The sequence below is a fragment of the Lontra canadensis genome, unplaced genomic scaffold (genome assembly GCF_010015895.1).
Source record: "Lontra canadensis isolate GAN:19392208 unplaced genomic scaffold, GSC_riverotter_1.0 scaffold81, whole genome shotgun sequence".
Lineage (NCBI taxonomy): Eukaryota > Metazoa > Chordata > Mammalia > Carnivora > Mustelidae > Lontra > Lontra canadensis.
Genome location: NW_022631075.1, coordinates 131,714 through 149,615, shown reverse-complemented (window position 1 = coordinate 149,615; position 17,902 = coordinate 131,714). Strand labels below are relative to the sequence as shown.

The window sequence follows — 17,902 nt, the reverse complement described above, 5'->3', positions numbered from 1 at the left end:
TCGGGGGACCCTTCCCCCTGCGTTTCAGGGGCAGTGCCGTCCTGCTGCCATCAGAGTCTCCTTCCTGGGCCCATAGCTGCAAAGTGCCACCCCCGGGAAGGTGTTTGCTTGGAGGGTGTACCCTGTCCCTGCTCTGCTTGACTCTCTCTGGGTCATCTAAACCACCCCACACTCAAGAGCAGCAGAAGGTGGGCCAAAGCCCGGCCCCATGCTTTTCTGCCCTTCGTGGCTAGCTGGCTTCCAGCAAATGCCATTCAGCCAGGAGTCAGCATGAGAGTGGCAGCGGGGGGCCAGGAGGGTCCGGCAGCAAAAGCACAGTGGCCTTACTGTTCCCTGGCAAGGTTTGGGCCCAGGAGTTAGGGACCTGGGCGAGTCGTTTTCCCCAGATTGCAAGTGGATGAGAGCATGAGAACTGCCCCATAGGGTTGTCGCTAGAAGCCAGTGAGAGCTGCCCAGCAGCACCCAGAAAATTCCGCTTGTGGATGCTTATCAGAACAGACTTTGCTGCTGGTTGCCAAGGGTGTGCCGTGAGAGGTCTCGGGAGCCATGGCGGGGGCTGGGCCTTCCTTGCCGTGGGCAAGGGCTAGAATGACCGTGCGGTGAGCAAGAGGGGAAGCCAGTGACCCTGTCCCCTAACTAACCAAGGCCTGTGGGGAGAAATCTAACAGGCCCAAGGGAAGACAAACTGATCTTTTTTTAATGCCTTTTTTCTCTCCTTGGGTTTTTTTTTTCTCCCTCGTTTCCTCCTGAGCCCAGAGAAATCCCTGCCCATTTCACACAGCCCCCTCCATCACTTTCGGCTAAGAACCGGGAATGCGCCAGAAGGTTCTTTTTCTCACCTCCTCCCCCGGTCTAGTCCTTTGCCATCGCTGCCCTCTGGCTCTTTTGTGTCTCGTGGCTGAAGCCCTGGCTCTTGGCAGGAGGGGTGGTATTTTCCCAGAAAGTGCTTGAGGGTGGATTTGAGGGTCCCCACCTATCTTGGGGTCCTGAGTGGGAATGCCCGTATGTCCCTCCGACATCAGTGCCCCCATCGCGCCCTGTGTGTTACACACCCAACGACCCTCACGTCCAGTCTCCTCCTAGGATCAATGCAACATTTCCTGCGGCCACCCCAGCCCGTGTTCCATGTACCCTTAACCTCCTTTTTCCTCTGTCCCCACTTCAGGCACAGTGAGCGGAGTGGGAAGGGGTGGAGGGGGTTGCTGAGGAGATGCTCTGAGAGCAGCTGACAGAAGGTGACGGGAGAGTCCCCTCAGGGGCATACCAAGCTCTTCGGGGGACTTGCAAGTGTCCTAGAGCTGATCTCCTGATGAGTCCTATGGTTTTCCATCCTGAAGAACATTCTTGGGGGGCAGGTGCTAAAGAGAAGGAAGAGGAAGGATTGGCTGTGACATCAGCGAGCAGATCAGGCAAACAAAAGACATTTGCTGTAGGTTTGCCAGAATCCAGCTGCTTCTTATCCTCTGACCTTGCACAGCCAGGTCACCCCAGGGTTTGGAGCGCTCACCCCATCTGCTGCTCGGACTCCCTCCGTGGGTGTGACAGACCAGTGGTGGGCTCTGAAGCCAGAGAGACCTGGGTTCCATTCCTAGCTCTGGCCCTCACTGCTGTGTGCCTGCTGGCACCTGGGCCTCAGTTTCCTTGTCTATAAAATGGGGATAAGAATGCCTAAGTCGCAGTGCGGTTGAAAAGCGTCAACAAGACGTGTGAGCTGCCACTGCTGCTCCTGCCGGTTCTGTAGCTACCCCAGCTGTTGGTAAAATTGCTGCTGCCTCCTCTGTGAAACCGGCATTGACTTTATGAAGTGAGCCGCTCTCTCTTCCTCCAGCTCTTGAACCTGTGTTTCTTTCCTTTTTTTTTTTTTTAAAGATTTTATTTATTTGACAGAGAGAGTAGGCAGAGAGGGAGGAGGAAGCAGGCTCCCCGCTGAGCAGAGAGCCCGACGTGGGGCTCGATCCCAGGACCCTGGGATCATGACCTGAGCCGAAGGCAGAGGCTTTAACCCACTGAGCCACCCAGGCGCCCCTGCAACAACCTTCTGAGGCAGGCATTATTATCCTTATTTTATGGGTGAAGAAAACCAAGGCTTAGGGCAATCAAGTAACTTGCCTAACAGCACAACCAAACAGCACGAGCCAGGCTTCTCTGAATATATGTATGAATATATGAATATATGGATTTTCCATACAGTTATTATTTATATTAATTAATTGTATAATTTATATTTTTATATTTCATATATTTATTTGACAGAGAGAGACACAGAGAGGGAACACAAGCAAGGGGAGTGGGAGAGGGAGAAGCAGGCTCCCCCGCAGAGCAAGGAGCCCGACGTGGGGCTCGATCCCAGGACCCCGGGATCATGACCTGAGCCGAAGGCAGAGGCTCTAACCCACTGAGCCACCCAGGCGCCCCTGAACCTATGTTTCTAATCGAGACTTTACCGCATTGTTATTATCGGCGTGTCTCTCTCCCGTACCAGACTATGCGCTCTCCAGGAGAGGGCTCTGAGCTTTTTCAACATCGTCCTGGTCATGTCCAGCACATAGTAGGGGTTCAGTAAATACGCATAGCACGGATCAGGCTGCAAATGAGTCCAAAGAAAGCTTGCTCCAGTGACCTTGCACTTGTCTGGGGCGAGTCCTTTTGAGTAAAGCCCCACCCAGGATCACCTGGTTTAGAAACAGTGTTTGTTCAGCGGTCCCACTTGGCCAGGGCTCCCAGTGCTTACGACCTGCCTGCTCCCTGGGAGACGGGGACCTGGGAGTGTTTCCCAAGCTCCCCACTACCAGCTGTGGGCAGTTGTCTTTTCTTTGACCTCCAAAACCTTCATCAACCAGGCCTGTTCTGTCTCATATGATTCCAAGTGTGTAATTCTGGCGCTCCCAACAAGACTGTAAGCTCCTAGAAGGTGAAAGAGTGAGTGTCTCCTACTTCCTTTGTCTCCCTTATGGCCCTTAAAACAACCCAGTAGGGTTATGGGCATATAGGAAAATACCTGCGGACTTGACTTCTAGGTTCAAGAGTTCTGCGGGAGCTCTTGCTTCGGGGAAGGATGAGAACAAGGAACGCATAGCTCGGTCAGCAGTGTGGTTCTAGTATATACCGGCTGCCCGGGCTCTCACACTCCGGGGAGGGGACAGCGATCCTAGCCCCCTTGGCTCCCTTTAGCCTCTCTGTCCCCCCGAGCACATGTGCACTGATCTGGGTATCCACTCAGTATTCAGCTTTTCTGTCTTTGTTCCCTATGTGTGGGGCTACGTCATTGAGAATTTCTGGATGGCAGAAGTTGAACTAGGCCTCTTAGCCCCACGCAGTTCAGAGCTTAAGAAATGCCTCTTGGTGATGGCTATGGGGAGGGACACCACCACGGTGTGATGGGCCCAGGGCCCCAGAGCCAGGCAACGGTTGTATCAAGGGACACTTGACGCCTTTTTCCGGGAGCACTGCTCTAAGCCTCAGTTTGCCTTCTGTTCCAGGCGCACCTGCCGTTCGCTGTCATCGGCAGCACAGAGGAGCTGAAGATAGGCAACAAGATGATGAAGGCGCGGCAGTATCCTTGGGGCACCGTGCAGGGTGAGTGAGTCTCCGGGAGACAGGGCCCCTTTCCCTGTGTCCAGCCGCTGCGCGGCTAGTCCCTAACTCATTCCCGGTCTCTACTCAAATGGCTGCGGCTTCCAGCAGCTCTGGCCCTGCCCCTGAATTCTCTGCCATGAGCAGGTCTCTTGGTCTCTAATGGAGAAGTTCCTAAAACAAAAACATTCAAGAAAACATGGGTATTGGCCTCAGGTGCCCCTAGGGCACCAGGAGACGTACAAGAATATAGCAGATGAGTAGCAGACAACCCAGAAAGCCATCTGAAATAGATCAGATGAATTGCAAAACGTTCATCTAATGGGATATTAGTGGTGAAAATGAATGGGTTATAGTTACTCGTACACGAGTGAATCTCAGAAACATAAGACTGGGCTTAATAAATCAGAGAAGCATACATGCTGTACGGCTTCATTGATGTGAATTCCCAAAGTAGACGACACTGAAGAAGATCGGTCTTCTTAGGAATTCATATGTAAGTGGCGAAACAGTAAAGAGGAAGGAAGGATGGTAAAGCCCGAAGTCAGAATAGTGGTTCAGCCTCGTTTCAAGTCCAGGCAGAGACACAAAGGTGCTGGTATTGTTTCATCCGAATTGTAGATATATTGGTATTCATTTTTTTCTTCTTTATTTCTCTGTGTGTGTGTGTATATATATATATATATATATATATATATATATATAAATTTTATGCAGTTATTATACAATTTCAAAACAGATGTATATACACTCAGGAAACTTCCTTTTGTGGTCTGCCTGACCCGTGGTAAGTTACCCATGGAGCTAGTCAGTTCTGTGGATACAGCAAGGGTACTGGCCATGGGTAGAAGAAGCTTCTGGTCCTCCAAATCTTCAGCTCTAAGCTGGGTCTTAGAGGGGTACCGTGTGCAAGAGGGCGACTGATGGACTATATGCTCATCCCTGCCACTGAGCAAATAACCGGAAGTGGGTGGGAAGTTATCCACTTCGCATACAAAGCTAGCATGCTTCTGGGCACACCGGAGCCTCTCCAGTGGTCGCTGGATTTTTCCATAGGTAGGACAGGACTGGTTATTGGAGCCGTGCTAGGTTTTGGTCGTCTCTACCATCTGGGGCCAAGATGCTCTGCTAGGAACATTTGTGAATGGTTCCTGGACCCATAGTCCTAGCTGGGAATGAGTCTGTGGTCTGAGAGACAATCATGTGGAGTAAAATGAGGAGAAACCAGCCAACTGGTTCCAGTGACTTCCTACCATTTAGATAGTGCACACCTAACCGGCAGAGGGGTTTTTGAAGGTTTTTCATGTAAGTTGGAGTTCACTGTTCTGTCCAAGTGACCTGTGCAATGGTTTTTTTTTTATTTTTTTAAAAGTTTCAGTTATTTAAGTAATCTCTATACCCAGTGTGGGGCTCAAACTCACGACCCCAAGATCTAGGGTTGCATGCTCTTCCATTGAATCCTCCTGGTGCCCCAGGGCCATGGGCCTCAAGCAGAGGGGTTATGTGAGCTGATGTGAGCGTTGAAAAGGTCACTCTGTCATTCCAGACCCCCTCCCTGCCCCCACTCCCCTCTCCCAGGCCCTGGAAGACAGAACCTAGGGTGACTAGGCCAGTTCGTCATTTCAGACACCACTGTCCCTCATGGTCAGGCCAGACACCCCCACCGTAACCCAGGGGAGCCATGCCTGGAGGCACACAGCCACAGACCTTTGCCCTACTCTTTTGAGGGGGGGCACTTTCATTCGGGCCAGAAAGTGGGATCCGCTTCGCCCGGTCATCATTGCTGCTGTCGGTCCACCATCTACCCTCTAAAACACACCTCCTTTGAATCTCCGACCTACCATTCAGGCAAGCCACACCTTGGTCCACACCCTTCCTGGCCACTGTGGTCTAGAGGTCCTAGTTGTTCTCCTTTATTCTTTGGAGGCTTGGCGCCTGCTCGGAGCCTTTGTCCCCCCCACCCCACCCCGTAGCTCACCTGCATTTCACGCCCATCCGCCACTTGCTAGCCACGTAACCTTGCCTAATGTTATTGAGACCTTGTGTCTCAATATTATTGAGACCCTTTCCCGATCTGCCTGATACATTCTCATTTTTCCCTCAAGAGCCTCTCTGGTGAAGCCTTCACTCTGCTGGGGCACTTTCGGCCCCCGCCCATCCTCTGGGCTTACACCGCACAGGCCTCCGCTTTGGTAATCTTTGCATTGCATTTGCCTGTTTGCTTCCGATCTTCCACTCCACTGTAAGCTCCTTAGGGAAGGCTCCATGACTTCGTTTCTGAATTCCCGGTGCCTCACACAATACTGGGAGCAGAGATGCTGGAACACTTCATGGGATGGACGGCTGAATGTGCATTTGCCGTGAATGCAAACGCAGCACAGAGCAAACAGACATTCCCATGAGGTGCCGCGGACGGCCTTCTTAGATTTTTTTTTTTTTATGGTTTTGCAGTTTTCTGTTATTGTCAGCCTTGTAACTGTCCGTGTGTGTTTTCCGTGGAAAAGGGGATCAGGAGGCCAATTCGCAGGCTGCGTACACCCAGATGGAGGGGCCACGTGGCCGGGAGGCCTCTCGCCTCTCGATCGGTCCGTTTCCGCTGCTTCTGGCCCTCCTCTCAGTGCGCTTTCAACCCCCCCTCCCCTGCTGTGCAGTGGAGAACGAGGCCCACTGTGACTTCGTGAAGCTGCGGGAGATGCTGATCCGGGTGAACATGGAGGACCTCCGGGAGCAGACCCACAGCCGGCACTACGAGCTTTACCGGCGCTGCAAGCTGGAGGAGATGGGCTTCAAGGACACAGACCCCGACAGCAAACCCTTCAGGTACCCCTCCAGCCAGCTCGGCCCACCCTGTGACTGTGGAAGCCTTGCCCTGGACCCTGCTCACGGGCCCATTTGCTTCTTTGGACTCAGGCTGCCCCGCCAGATTTCTGAGCTGCTCCTTCCCCTCCTTCCCCTTGTCAAGCCCAGATGACGGGACTGGGTAGCAGTCATTGTGCACTTGTCGCTGACCTTCATGCTCTTCAGGCACTGTCTTAGTGTCTGCGTTCAAGGGCAAGTTTTTTTTTTGACCGTGGGATGTTGGTAATCTCTGACATACTTCTCAAATCAGAATCTGAGATGCTTTCAGACAAGAGGAATGTTTCTTTTTTTTTTTCTTTAAGAGGCATGTTTCTGAAAGTGGTTTCCTATGCCGACAAGAGCCATCTGATCTGTCTTCATGATGTGTGACATAAGTCCCACACTTGAAATCACCATAGGATGTCCTTTATTACAGCTCAGTCCCCTCTCAGGAAGTGTTCGGCCTCAATTAGGAAGTGAGGGGGTGCTTGTGGGCCCAGGTTTGCAGATGGTCCCTGAGATCCCACAGTACCTGTTCCCAGCATGAAGCTGGCCTAGGGGCAGCACGTGTCCAGTCCTGCAGGGGCGCTGGTTCTGAAGGAGTGGACTCGCTCCCCTTCAGGGACAGGAGCAGCTGGAGCTCCTGGGGATGGGGGAAGTTGTGCTCACCTCTCTGGTGGGCACTCCCTCAGTTTTCCCTCTCCTTCCCCTCCCACAGCTTTATCTTTTTTTAAGATTTATTTCTTTATTTATCAGAGAGAGAGGGAGCACAAGCGGAGTGGAGGGAAGGGGCAGAGGGAGAAGCAGGCTCTGCACTGAGCAGGGAGGGCGACGCGGGACTTGATCCCAGGACCCCGGGATCATGACCTGAACTGAAGGCAGACGTTTCACTGACTGAGCCACCCAGGCACCCCTCTCCCACAGCTTTAGTCTGCGTCTGTGGAGGAGGGCGTGTGCCCCTGTCTGCTCATTTCTAGTCCCTGCCCCTCCTCCCGCTCCATCCTGGACACCTGTTACCCAAATCTTTGCCCTCTGCCCTGGCTGCTTTCCACATTGCAAGCCAACATGCTCATCCTGAAGAAATGCTCCCTTAACTCTTCCTCCTCGCCGTTCCCCCACCCTTTCAAGAAGTGTGGCTCTGGTGGGAAAGAGAAAGAACGGTTTGTAATTACTCCCTTCTGCCCCCCACCGCGCCTCTCCGAGGTCGACAATCACATAACTCGTGGCTAGTTATGATGGGGCCTCCGAGTCCCGTCGTTCTCTATTTCACCATGTCGTTCAGTATCCCTCCCCACCGCCTCTTTCCCAAAATTCTCTCTGCCTTTGGCTTCCCTCACACTGGCCAGGCAGGGTCGGGTCCTTCTCTCTCATTCCTCCTCTGGGCCACACTGGCAAGCTCCTTTTCTTCAGCTCACTTTAAATGTTGGGGTACCCCAGGGTTCCTTCCTAGGGCCTCTGCTCCTGTCCCTCTGTGTTCTCTTGGCTGCAAGTTCTTTCTACAATCAGCCCTTCTTACCACCTAGAAAGAGATGACTCCCACGGCGAAATCGTACTTGTGAGCCCCAAACCCATTGCTCCAACTGCCAACCAGATATTCTGACTCAGACGCCCCATGGAGGACATACCCCCAAGTGCGGGGGTCGAAGCTTCACTCCATCTTGCCCCTCGTAAACACACCCCTTTCCCAGGGTTCCCTGCTACACTTCCTGGGTCCACTGTCCACCTGGTTGCCGGAGCCAAAAAACCCAAATTGTTCTAACATCCTTCTGCTTCCCTCACTGTCCTGTAGGTTCCCCCAAATCTGGATTTTTTTTTAAAATATTTTATTTATTTATTTGACAGAGAGAGATCACAAGTAGGCAGAGAGGCAGGCAGAGAGAGAGGGGGAAGCAGGCTCCCTGCTGAGCAGAGAGCCCGACGCGGGGCTCCATCCCAGGACCCTGGGATCATGACCCGAGCCAAAGACAGAGGCTTACCCACTGAGCCACCCAGGCACCCCCATCGTTCCTTCTTTATCCCATTTCCTCCATCCCCACCCGTCTCCTCCCAACACCCCCTGCCCAACCCACACCTGGCAACCTTATTCTCTGTATTTTTTAGATTATGTTATGTTAGTCACCGTATAGTACATCATTAGTTTTTGATGCAGTGTTCCATGATTCATTGTATTTAAGAGTCTGGTTTTTTTGTTTGTCTGTCTCTCCTTTCTCCTTGTTCATTTTTTTGTTTCTTAAGTTGCACATACAGGTGAAATCACCTGGCATTTGTCTTTCTCTGACCGACTCCTTTCACTTGGTCTTACGCCCCCCGCCCACCCCCGGCTCCATCTGTCTTGTGACAAATGGCAAGATCTCATTGTTTTTTTCCGGCTTTCTTGTGGGAGTGAGCCATCCCGTCATTTCTTCTTTGGACTGTGGGGAAGTCTGTCCTTCACGCAATAGCCGGAGGGGTCTTTCTCATTTTCAAATGGCGTGAAGTCAGTCCTCCTGCTTGAAACCCTGCAGTGGCTAAAAGGCCAAGTGTGTAAGGCGACCTCCAACACCTGCTCTCTCCCGCTGGACTTGGGAACCTCACCTTCCTCTGCTCCAAAGCTTCTGTGATCCTCTCCGGCCATCTTGGACCTGCCCGGCTCCCCAAGTGCATCATCGTCTCTCCACATGTGCCTTTCCACCTGCTGCCCTCTTCAGAGCATGAGTCCTCCTCTTCTTCACTAGGCTGACTCCTGTGGTTTTAAAACTGATGCTGGGGGCAGGGAGACTTGGCCTGGGCACTTCCCAGTAGACCAACCGTGAGTTCCTTGGTGGTGGGCCCAGTGGCTGTTGGCTCTAGATGCTGAATAACTAGCATAGCATTGCTTGGGCCTGTGTCTAGCACACGGTGGAGTCTCACCACGTGTTTTTTGAAATAGTCTACTAATATGGTCCATTTCGGAGCCAGGATGTAGGAGCGAGTTGCAGAGGAAGGACCCAGATTAAGAGACCAGAGACCCAGCTTCTGGTTCCTGCCTTGCCTCTATCTAGCCATGTGGCCTTGAGCAAATTGCCTCACCTCTCTGGTCCTCTTTCCTCACCTGGGTAACCGGGTCAGAGAAACAGATGCTCGGAGTCACTTTCAGTTCCAAGTGTCTTATCAGTTCCCCAGGGCTACCCCAGCCCCCGCGAGCAGCCCGTGGCCCTGCGGTCACACTCCAAGCCAACTGCCTGCAGCTTTATGGTTCTGTCTTTGCACCTCTCCCAGAATGGGGGAAAGGGAGGATGGGGGTACCCAGGGAGGATCACTGGGGCCAGTTTTCATTGATGAAGAGCCATTCCAAAGGCAGGGGAATTAACCTGACTGTATTCGCAGCTTACAGGAGACATATGAGGCCAAAAGGAATGAGTTCCTGGGGGAGCTCCAGAAAAAAGAAGAGGAGATGAGACAGATGTTTGTCCAGAGAGTCAAAGAGAAAGAAGCTGAACTTAAAGAGGCAGAGAAAGAGGTAAATGTGACCCTGACTGCCCAACAGACAGGAAGAGGGGGCTCAGCTTGGACTCAGCAGAGGCTTCTGCCCCAAGGACATAGCCGGCAGGAGCCTCGAAGCTTCCAGGCAGGAATGGGGCCCGGCATCAGCAACCCTGCCTTGACTGGCACCGAAGATGCTGTGAGATCTGTGTCTTCTTGATCCCTCATTCCCCAAGGCTAGGATGTGTTCTCATTCTGTGTCCCTTAATTCTCTAGAGCCTCGCACTCCCGTAGCCACTAGCCACGTGTGGCTGTTTACACTTAAATGGACTAAAATGAAATAAAATGTAAAACTCAGTTTCTCAGTTGCATTAACCCCGTTTCAAATGCTCAGTCCTCCTGTAGCTGGTGGCTACCATATTGGAGAGCCCAGCTATGAACATGTCCATCACCGCAGAAAGTTCTATGGGGCAGTGCTGCTCAAGAGTCAAGGGAAAAGTCCATGGCATGCATATTGATTTGTTTTTCAGTTTCACTTTTTCAAAAGCAAAATGCCACCCGGTACATTGGAGCAAAGACACGAGGGGTTCTCAAAGATAAATGAGTGAAAGGCCAGTGAACTAAAGCCAGGTTAGGGCAAATGGGTGGCCACAGCTTCCACGACCGTACCCCAGGGGACGAGTAAAAGCTGATCTGTTCAGGCAGCCTGTCATCCATCTCCCCTTACTGAGTGGTAGTCCCAAACACTTACAGGACCCGGACACCTGTCCTCCTCTGTGGTAGGATTTGATTGCTACGGAATCCTAAATTCTCTCCAGAACCCTCAAAAGAAAGTGAGGTTATACTTGGTATTCAGGGGACTTTATCACGTTCTGGTTTGTTAGCACAGTGGCGTGCCGGAATGTTCTTACCGTTCTCCTCTGGGTGTCTGGGTTCTATCCAGGGCTAGCTGAGTCTCCCCTTGGTCAAAGCTGAGGTCTCTGCACTCATTCCATTTTATAAAATCCTTTCATCTCCTTCCATGTCTGAGGACAAGTATTTTCTTTGACCAGCTTCGGCACTGCTGAAGTTTTCCCTGCAAACTGTGGTGATCCTCCTTGACCAGAGGGAGTAGGAAAGGCAGAGGCCCCCTCTCATATTGGGCCATCTTGCCATATAATCCTCCGAAGTGTGGATTAACCTTGGGCAAATTCCTTCACTTCTCTGCCCTGTTTCCTCATAAAATACAAATAACACCAGAACGGTTCTTGATACTAATTTTTAATTAATAGACATTAATAACAGTCCCCTGACCACATTCAAGAGCAGAGACTTGGAGATGAGGTGGCAGGGGAGGGACCTACCGCAGACACCATGCCCTCTGGTGCCATCACAGCAATCCTTGGCAGAAATGTCTCCTCAGGTCCCCGCCGGTCCCGCCGGTTCCCACCTGCCCTGGACTTGGCTCCGTGAGGAGCCGCTCCCAGGGGGCCTCTCCTCAGACCCCCTGTGCTTCCCTGCCAGCTGCATGAAAAGTTTGACCGTCTAAAGAAGCTACACCAGGATGAGAAGAAGAAGCTGGAGGATAAGAAGAAGTCCCTGGACGATGAAGTGAACGCCTTCAAACAGAGAAAGACAGCGGCCGAGCTGCTCCAGTCCCAGGGCTCCCAGGCTGGAGGCTCACAGACTCTGAAAAGGGACAAAGAGAAGAAAAAGTAAGTGGTGGGCTGCTCCGGGGCTGTGGCTTCTCTCTCCTCCTGCTCGTCCCCTCAGCACAGGGCCTGCAGACTGGGCAGGGGGCGAGGGCTGGTGGCCAGAGGTGGGCTGTGGGCTGACAGGTGCGTTTCGCGTTTGGGTCCCTTTCACTGTTCTCCGTGTCCCCTGAGTTGGGGGAACGGAGAGTAGGGGCGGGCTGTGGTCCCGGGGGCCCGGCCCCCCTGCTTGGCTGGGTGGGAAACCCCGGCAAGGTCCAGGTAGCAGGGGAGGGAGGGACAGAAGGGGGGCAAACGGAGCATGGGAGGGGAGAAAGAAAGGAGGAAACCATGAGATCTGCAGAATTGCAAGGAACAGGTGAAGGAGGAGGAGTGCTTAGAGGGTAGAGGAGAGAGCCCGCCTTAGCAGAAGCCCCCAGGCACCCTCTTTCTCCCCGAGAGCTTGGCGGTGATGTGGCTTACGGGCCTGCTTGTTCATCCCGTGTCTGAGGTATTCACCTCCCCATGCCTCTAGCCCCCCAACCCGCTTCTCACTTAGCTACAGCCAGCAGTTTAACTGCTTTTACTGAAGGCTGCAGCCCAGTCCGGTTCTCCCAGTTTGTGCCATCCCTCCCTCTTGGCTGCATCATTGTCGGGTGGTGAGTACTTGGTGGGGAGCCCCCAGGTGCTAGTAGACTCCGTGTGCCCCAACCTCAAGCTGGGCAGTGACTGTAGAGTCTGTCCGTCCCCCCGGTACTTGGTAAGGCAGGACAGCACGGGCTCCTGCTCCTGTGCGGGCCCATAACCCTGAGCTGCCTCGAGGCTTTGCTGGCCCGAGCTCCCCGTTCGGCATCCCGGAGCCAGAGGAGAGGAAAGGATTCCCAGTGGGACTTATCCAGAGGTCCCCTGTGCTCTAGTTGCTTGCACAGTGTGACACGGGAAGCCCTCACGGGGAGTCCTGGGCCACGTCCTTACCAAAGGGACCCCAGGATCTACAAGGCGTCCACGATCTTTACCTTCTGTTCTTAGCGACTTGTTCCTGCCTCAACTGATCACTTAGGAATAAAACGGTGGCTTCGGCACAACAGTAAAGTAGTTACTATCTGAACGCACTCAGTGCCCCAATCTAACTATTCAAAAGTGTAATTTGAACATTGTCACCCATGGGCCCAGAAATTTGTGTTACTGAGTCCCCAGACTCTGTGTCAGATTCACGGATTAATGAACTTGTTTTGGTGTTACCTGAAGGACAAAGTTTAACTAGCCAGAAAAAAGCCTCTTTGGACACGCCGTATATTAACTGATCTGGGATTGTGTGTGAGTCACACCAGCAAGAATGGGTTCCTATTTTTAAGATTGGAAAAAACTAAATTTGTCCTCCAGCTCTAACCTGCTACCTTCTTGGCCTGGGATATTTGTGAACTCAGTCCCCAGGCCAGCCTCACAGCCTGACACTAAACTGACACTAAACTGTAAATATTCCCTATTCAGATGCTCACTTGAAGTTCCTCCCAGACCAGGCGCTCCCTCCTAGTGTTCTCTTGTGGACAGATCCCCCCTCTTCCGCTCCAGGCAGAAGATCCTCCATAGCGAGACATGTCTTCTCCAGAGGTTAAGAAAGAGTGCCCATGGTTCAGGGGTCCCTACCCGCCCACCCTCCCTCTCCCCCAACCCCACTCTTCCTCATTTCCTTTGATCGCTAACCCTTCATTGTTTGCGTCAACTCATAAAATTGGATTTGTCCTCAAGCTCACTCTCTCTTCATCAGCTCTTACTGTTTTACAGTTAACTCTGCTGTTTGCTGCATGCTGCATGAGACCCAGGTCCTGGTAAGCTTTATTAACTCTCAGTCGAACTGGTGGTGGCTTCTAGAACACATCTCCCCAAATCCCTCCCTCCACTCAACACACATACTCAGTCACCAAAAAGCTGCTTCACGGTCCTAGCTCTTGTGACTGACAGCATTAAGCAACAGTTCGCTGTAGTCTCCAGGGTACGTGTGGAATGTTGGCCTGCGTGGGGACAAGCGGAGTGTTTTCAGACTTGCCGCTGCGACGGCTGGGTAGCCTAGGTGGATTCTGTGATGGGTAGCTGAAGTGTCAATTGTGGCTGTTTTTTTCTCTTAAAAGTGCCCTAATCATCGCTTTCAGAATTAACTAATGGGTAGTGATGAGGGAAATCAATGGGCTCGCTGGTCTGTCCTATAATGTCAGGGTTGACATTGAACCCCAGGTTTGGGAATGTTCCAAGTCAACGGAAACTTGCTTCTCTGTTTCCCTCTGGTGGCCGTTTCTTATTCAAGGGGTTCAAGTTCTCAAATTTGCCTTTGGCTCTGTGCCCAACCCCCTTCCCCAAAAAAAACCCATAATAAAAATGGAAGAAAATGAGGTTTAAAATATTATAGAGATTTCCTTACATGTCATTCTGTAAAGACCAGCTGCCTGAACTCCTTCGATAAGAAGGCAAGTAGGCAACCTTTGGCATTATGGATTCCTGAGGGCTGGTATGTCTGTGGAGTGAAAACAGTCCTTGGCATCATGTAGCTTATAAATTAATTATAGCAACGATCAAGCACCTTTTATCTATTCTTCTAGACTCAGTGAGTAGCAAGGGAACATAAGTATATGTTTCACAGAATTAGGCTTACTGCTATTTTTTAAACTCGGCCATAGAAGCTTCCAGATAGGAACAAGAGAGAAGAGAGTATAATGTAACCCCGTGTGTCCACAGCCCAGTCCCCAAAAAAACTCTCAAGATATGGCCAATGCCATCTCATCTGTTAATCCCCAAACCTGCTGGATTCCTGTAAAGCAAAAGCCATATCATTTCATCTGTCAGTACTTACGCAGGGGTCTCTGGGAGATGATGACTCTTAAAAAAAAAAAAAAAAAACCATAACCACAACGCCACCGTTACCACACCTACAAAATGCACAATTTGTTACCATCACATTCTAGCCAGTGTTCCAAATACCCCGGCTGTCTCATAAACGCCTTCCACATTTACCTTGTCTGGATCACGGAATGTAAACTATCAAGAAGGCTTCTCCCCACAATGTAGTTTATGATTTAAATGGACAGCCTGCTGTTATTCGCCAAACCCGTGGCTGGCAGTATCGGTCTGGGGACTTCGGGCAGCTGGCAAGACATCCTAATTTCAAGCAAATCTCCAGGAGGAAGTCCCCAGAGGCTTCTGAAACACAAGGCCCCTGAAATTGGGCCAAAGGAAACAACCCTAAAAGAATAATGCAATGATTTATTGTCTGGCTTAAAGGCAAGTCTTGGAGACCCTATTAGTTGATGGGAATAAAGCTGCAGATCTCCATTTGGGAAGACTTGGAATTCCTAGAGTGTCTGTCCACTGCTGTGGCTCTCAGGCCTCCAGCAAAGTGTCCGACGCCTCTAGGGGCTCTGCGTATTTGCCCCCCTGTTTTCAGGGAGGACCACAGCAAAGACGAATCCTGGTGGGTTAGACTTTGGTTGACTTTGGTTGCAGTGCCCAAGACCTGACACAGTTTGGTTCATGTTTTCCTGAGTAAATCATTGTTAGTAGCCATTACAAAAATGAATTCTGGCAAAACTATAATTAAAGCCATGCTGTACAAGTGAGAGACAGTTGGCAACCAGTGGGAACAGCTCACCCCAACCCCAAGTAGATCGGCTTTTCCTGGCAGGCTTCTCCCCAGCAGACTATGAGGACGGTCCCAAACCAAGTAAGGGAGGGCGGCCTGGGCTCCAGGGCATCTGAAAGCCACAAGGGCAGCCTGTCCCCTCCTTCAAAGCCCTCATTCCAGGGGCAGATCACAAAGGCCACCACTCATTAACTGCAGCATGGGCAAGGGGAGGCTTGCTGTTCCTCCCTGGTTTTGAAATGTCTGGAGGCTCTAGGGGCCCGCAGTCTGCACTTGCAAGAGATATTCCTCTGGGACCCCTACACAGTTGTACATACCGTTATCTTAATGGTTTCTGGCCCCTTGGCCCGTGGGGTGTGTGTGTGTGTGTGTGTGCACGCGCACGCACACAGGATGTGGACAGGATACACGTACCAAAATGTGTCCGCCCGCCCACGCTGCCCAGAGCATAGGCTGTCGCCATGTTGTTTAGGTTTCTCCTCCCACGGGAAGTAGACAAAGACTAGAATAAGGGGTGAGCATTTGTGTGGCTTTTTTTTTCTTAAGATTTTATTTATTTATTTGACAGATCACCAGTAGGCAGAGAGGCAGGCAGAGAGAGAGGAGGAAGCAGGCTTCCCGCTGAGCAGAGAGCTGGATGCGGGGCTCGATCCCAGGACCCTGAGATCATGACCTGAGCGAAGGCAGAGGCTTTAACCCGCTGAGCCACCCAGGCGCCCCTTGTGTGGCATTTTAAAACTTTCCAAAGCGTTTCTCCAGACGACATACTATTTTCCCCTTGCAACAATCCTGTGAGGCAGAGAAGAAAGGAATAGTCTTCAGTTTGCAAGACAAACGGATGGAGGAGTGGGGAATTTCAGAGGCTTACCGAGGCTCCCAAAATGAGTTAGTGGCAGGTAACTGCGGTCTGGACCCTACTGCACACCCCTCAACCATCTCCAGATACTTCCCAGTCCTGCCTCAAGGTACCAGTTAGTTAAGTGGGGCTGCTCCAGAGTCTACCTGTGGAGAAACCCCCACGCCCTCTGCTTTCCCTGTGGTACAAGGGAAGCCGTGGCCAAGAGCCTGGCACTCTGCCCAGTGGCCTGAGGACCCCTGGTTGGAGATTTGCTGAGTGGACTCCTGTACGGTGTCTTGGGGCGGGGCATCAGGACCTAGTAATTAGGAAGAGAGAAAGTACTCTTTGGCTGTTGATAATTATTTTGCTTAGCTAAAGCCACTCTCCTGTCACTCTGAGGGGTATGGGGGTATGTGAGAGAGAAAGCATGTTTCCAGGAGCCAATGCAATAAGACCTTATTCTAACATAGCTATATCCTAATTTATCCATTAGCCATCACGACAGTTTCCTTCTAACCTTTTGTTGTTGTTGTTGTACATTAATCCATCCATTCATTAACCCAACTTCTCTTTTCATTTTCAGTTTGGGCTTCCTGTAGACGCCCTTTTCCTGCGCGACAGAGCTGGGCCTCCCTTTCTCTAATCCCCCCTTAACATGCCTGAGGGGGCACACAACCCGTGCCCTCCCCTCTTTTCCTGCCAAAGTTTATAGAAACCTGGGAGTCTGAGGATGGTGTCTGGCCTCTGGTCAAGAAGCCAGCAGTCACGTGGCTTGGAAGTGGAGATGCCTCCTGCATCCCAGTCCCTCCGCACCCCCCCCCGCCCACCACCGCCAGCCACTCCCCCGCCATCTTTGCCAGACTGTAACATGTTCGAGGGTCCCATCTCCTACTCTCCACCACCAGCTTCCCTGTTCGAATTCTGATTGCTGCTTGTTTCCCTGAAGTATTTGCCTCCACCATGGCTGCATAAGTGCCAGTGAGTCCCAGTTAGTCCCCATGCACTGGGCTTCCCTGACTCCCTCCTAACCCCCAACAGGAGCCATGGTCCCTTCTGAGAGAGCTCCAAAAGGAGATCCTCTGGTGCCTTTTTCTTCAGGCCTCTCAGCCCCGCCTTTTCCAGTTTTGAGTTGCTCCAAGTAAGTTGCACCCAAGTTGTGTTAAAAATCCAGAACCAAGTCCTTTCCAGAAAACATGACTGCTGAAGAAAAGACCGTAAACCTCTGCTCTCTCTAATTCCAGATACCCCACAAATGCAGAAGGGAGAATAAACCTGAATGTTATTATCAGCCTAGTGTCTTCAATGATAGACTTCTGGAATTCTGAGGTGTCTCAGTATCTCCGTTCCACTCAGGCAGGCCTAGTTGCAGGTTCATGCTGGAAACTACCAGACTGCAAGGTCAAAGAAGCAATGTTTTCAGCTTTGCTCTGATGCGTCTTCTAGTCTTTAGTTGGTGCATGGAATGAATTTTAACCTGTGTTTTGCATGTGTCCCCCCCCCCCACCCACCCACCCATAAGAAGAGGCGAGATTGTCTGCTGGGGAGGAGAGAAGAGGGGTTCTGTCTGGGAAGGTCCCTAACTTTATCTGGATGTGATATTTAAAACAATTTTTGTAACGGTCCTATCGGATAGTGGCTTTGGGAACCCCTTTGAAGTAGAGAGCCCTCCATTGTCAGGGCCACAAGGTACAGCATCCTTTGGTGTTTGGCCAGCGAGAGAGAGAGCAAGAGAGCGAGCTGAAGGTCACGTGGCAATAATGTGTGGCTAATGCGCCGTTTCTCTGCCCTTCCTTTGCAGTAATCCATGGCTGTGTACTGAATAGTATTCCCCGCTACAGCTGGACTGGACTCCATTTAGCCTTTTAAGCCAAGGTTCCTATTTTAACTGATAGCTTTCCTTTGGGGGAGGGG

At 51.6% G+C, this 17,902-nt stretch overlaps 1 protein-coding gene across 7 annotated transcripts in view; it reads left to right on the top strand.

The window, feature by feature from the left end:
* The window catches only part of SEPTIN6 (septin 6), a 61,950-nt gene that overhangs the window by 41,088 nt on the left and 2,960 nt on the right, over positions 1-17,902 (top strand). For 4 of the 7 annotated variants that reach the window (XM_032882276.1, XM_032882281.1, XM_032882277.1 and 1 more), the window contains 6 exons: positions 3,480-3,576; positions 6,225-6,393; positions 9,757-9,889; positions 11,356-11,546; positions 13,291-13,351; positions 16,575-16,810. In XM_032882276.1, coding sequence (XP_032738167.1) covers positions 3,480-3,576; positions 6,225-6,393; positions 9,757-9,889; positions 11,356-11,546; positions 13,291-13,351; positions 16,575-16,634 — 711 coding nt within the window. In that variant the 3' untranslated portion in view covers positions 16,635-16,810. Of the gene's footprint in view, positions 1-3,479; positions 3,577-6,224; positions 6,394-9,756; positions 9,890-11,355; positions 11,547-13,290; positions 13,352-16,574; positions 16,811-17,789; positions 17,864-17,902 lie in introns of those variants that run through there. The other 3 variants (XM_032882280.1, XM_032882278.1, XM_032882279.1) reach the window with 3 other exon arrangements.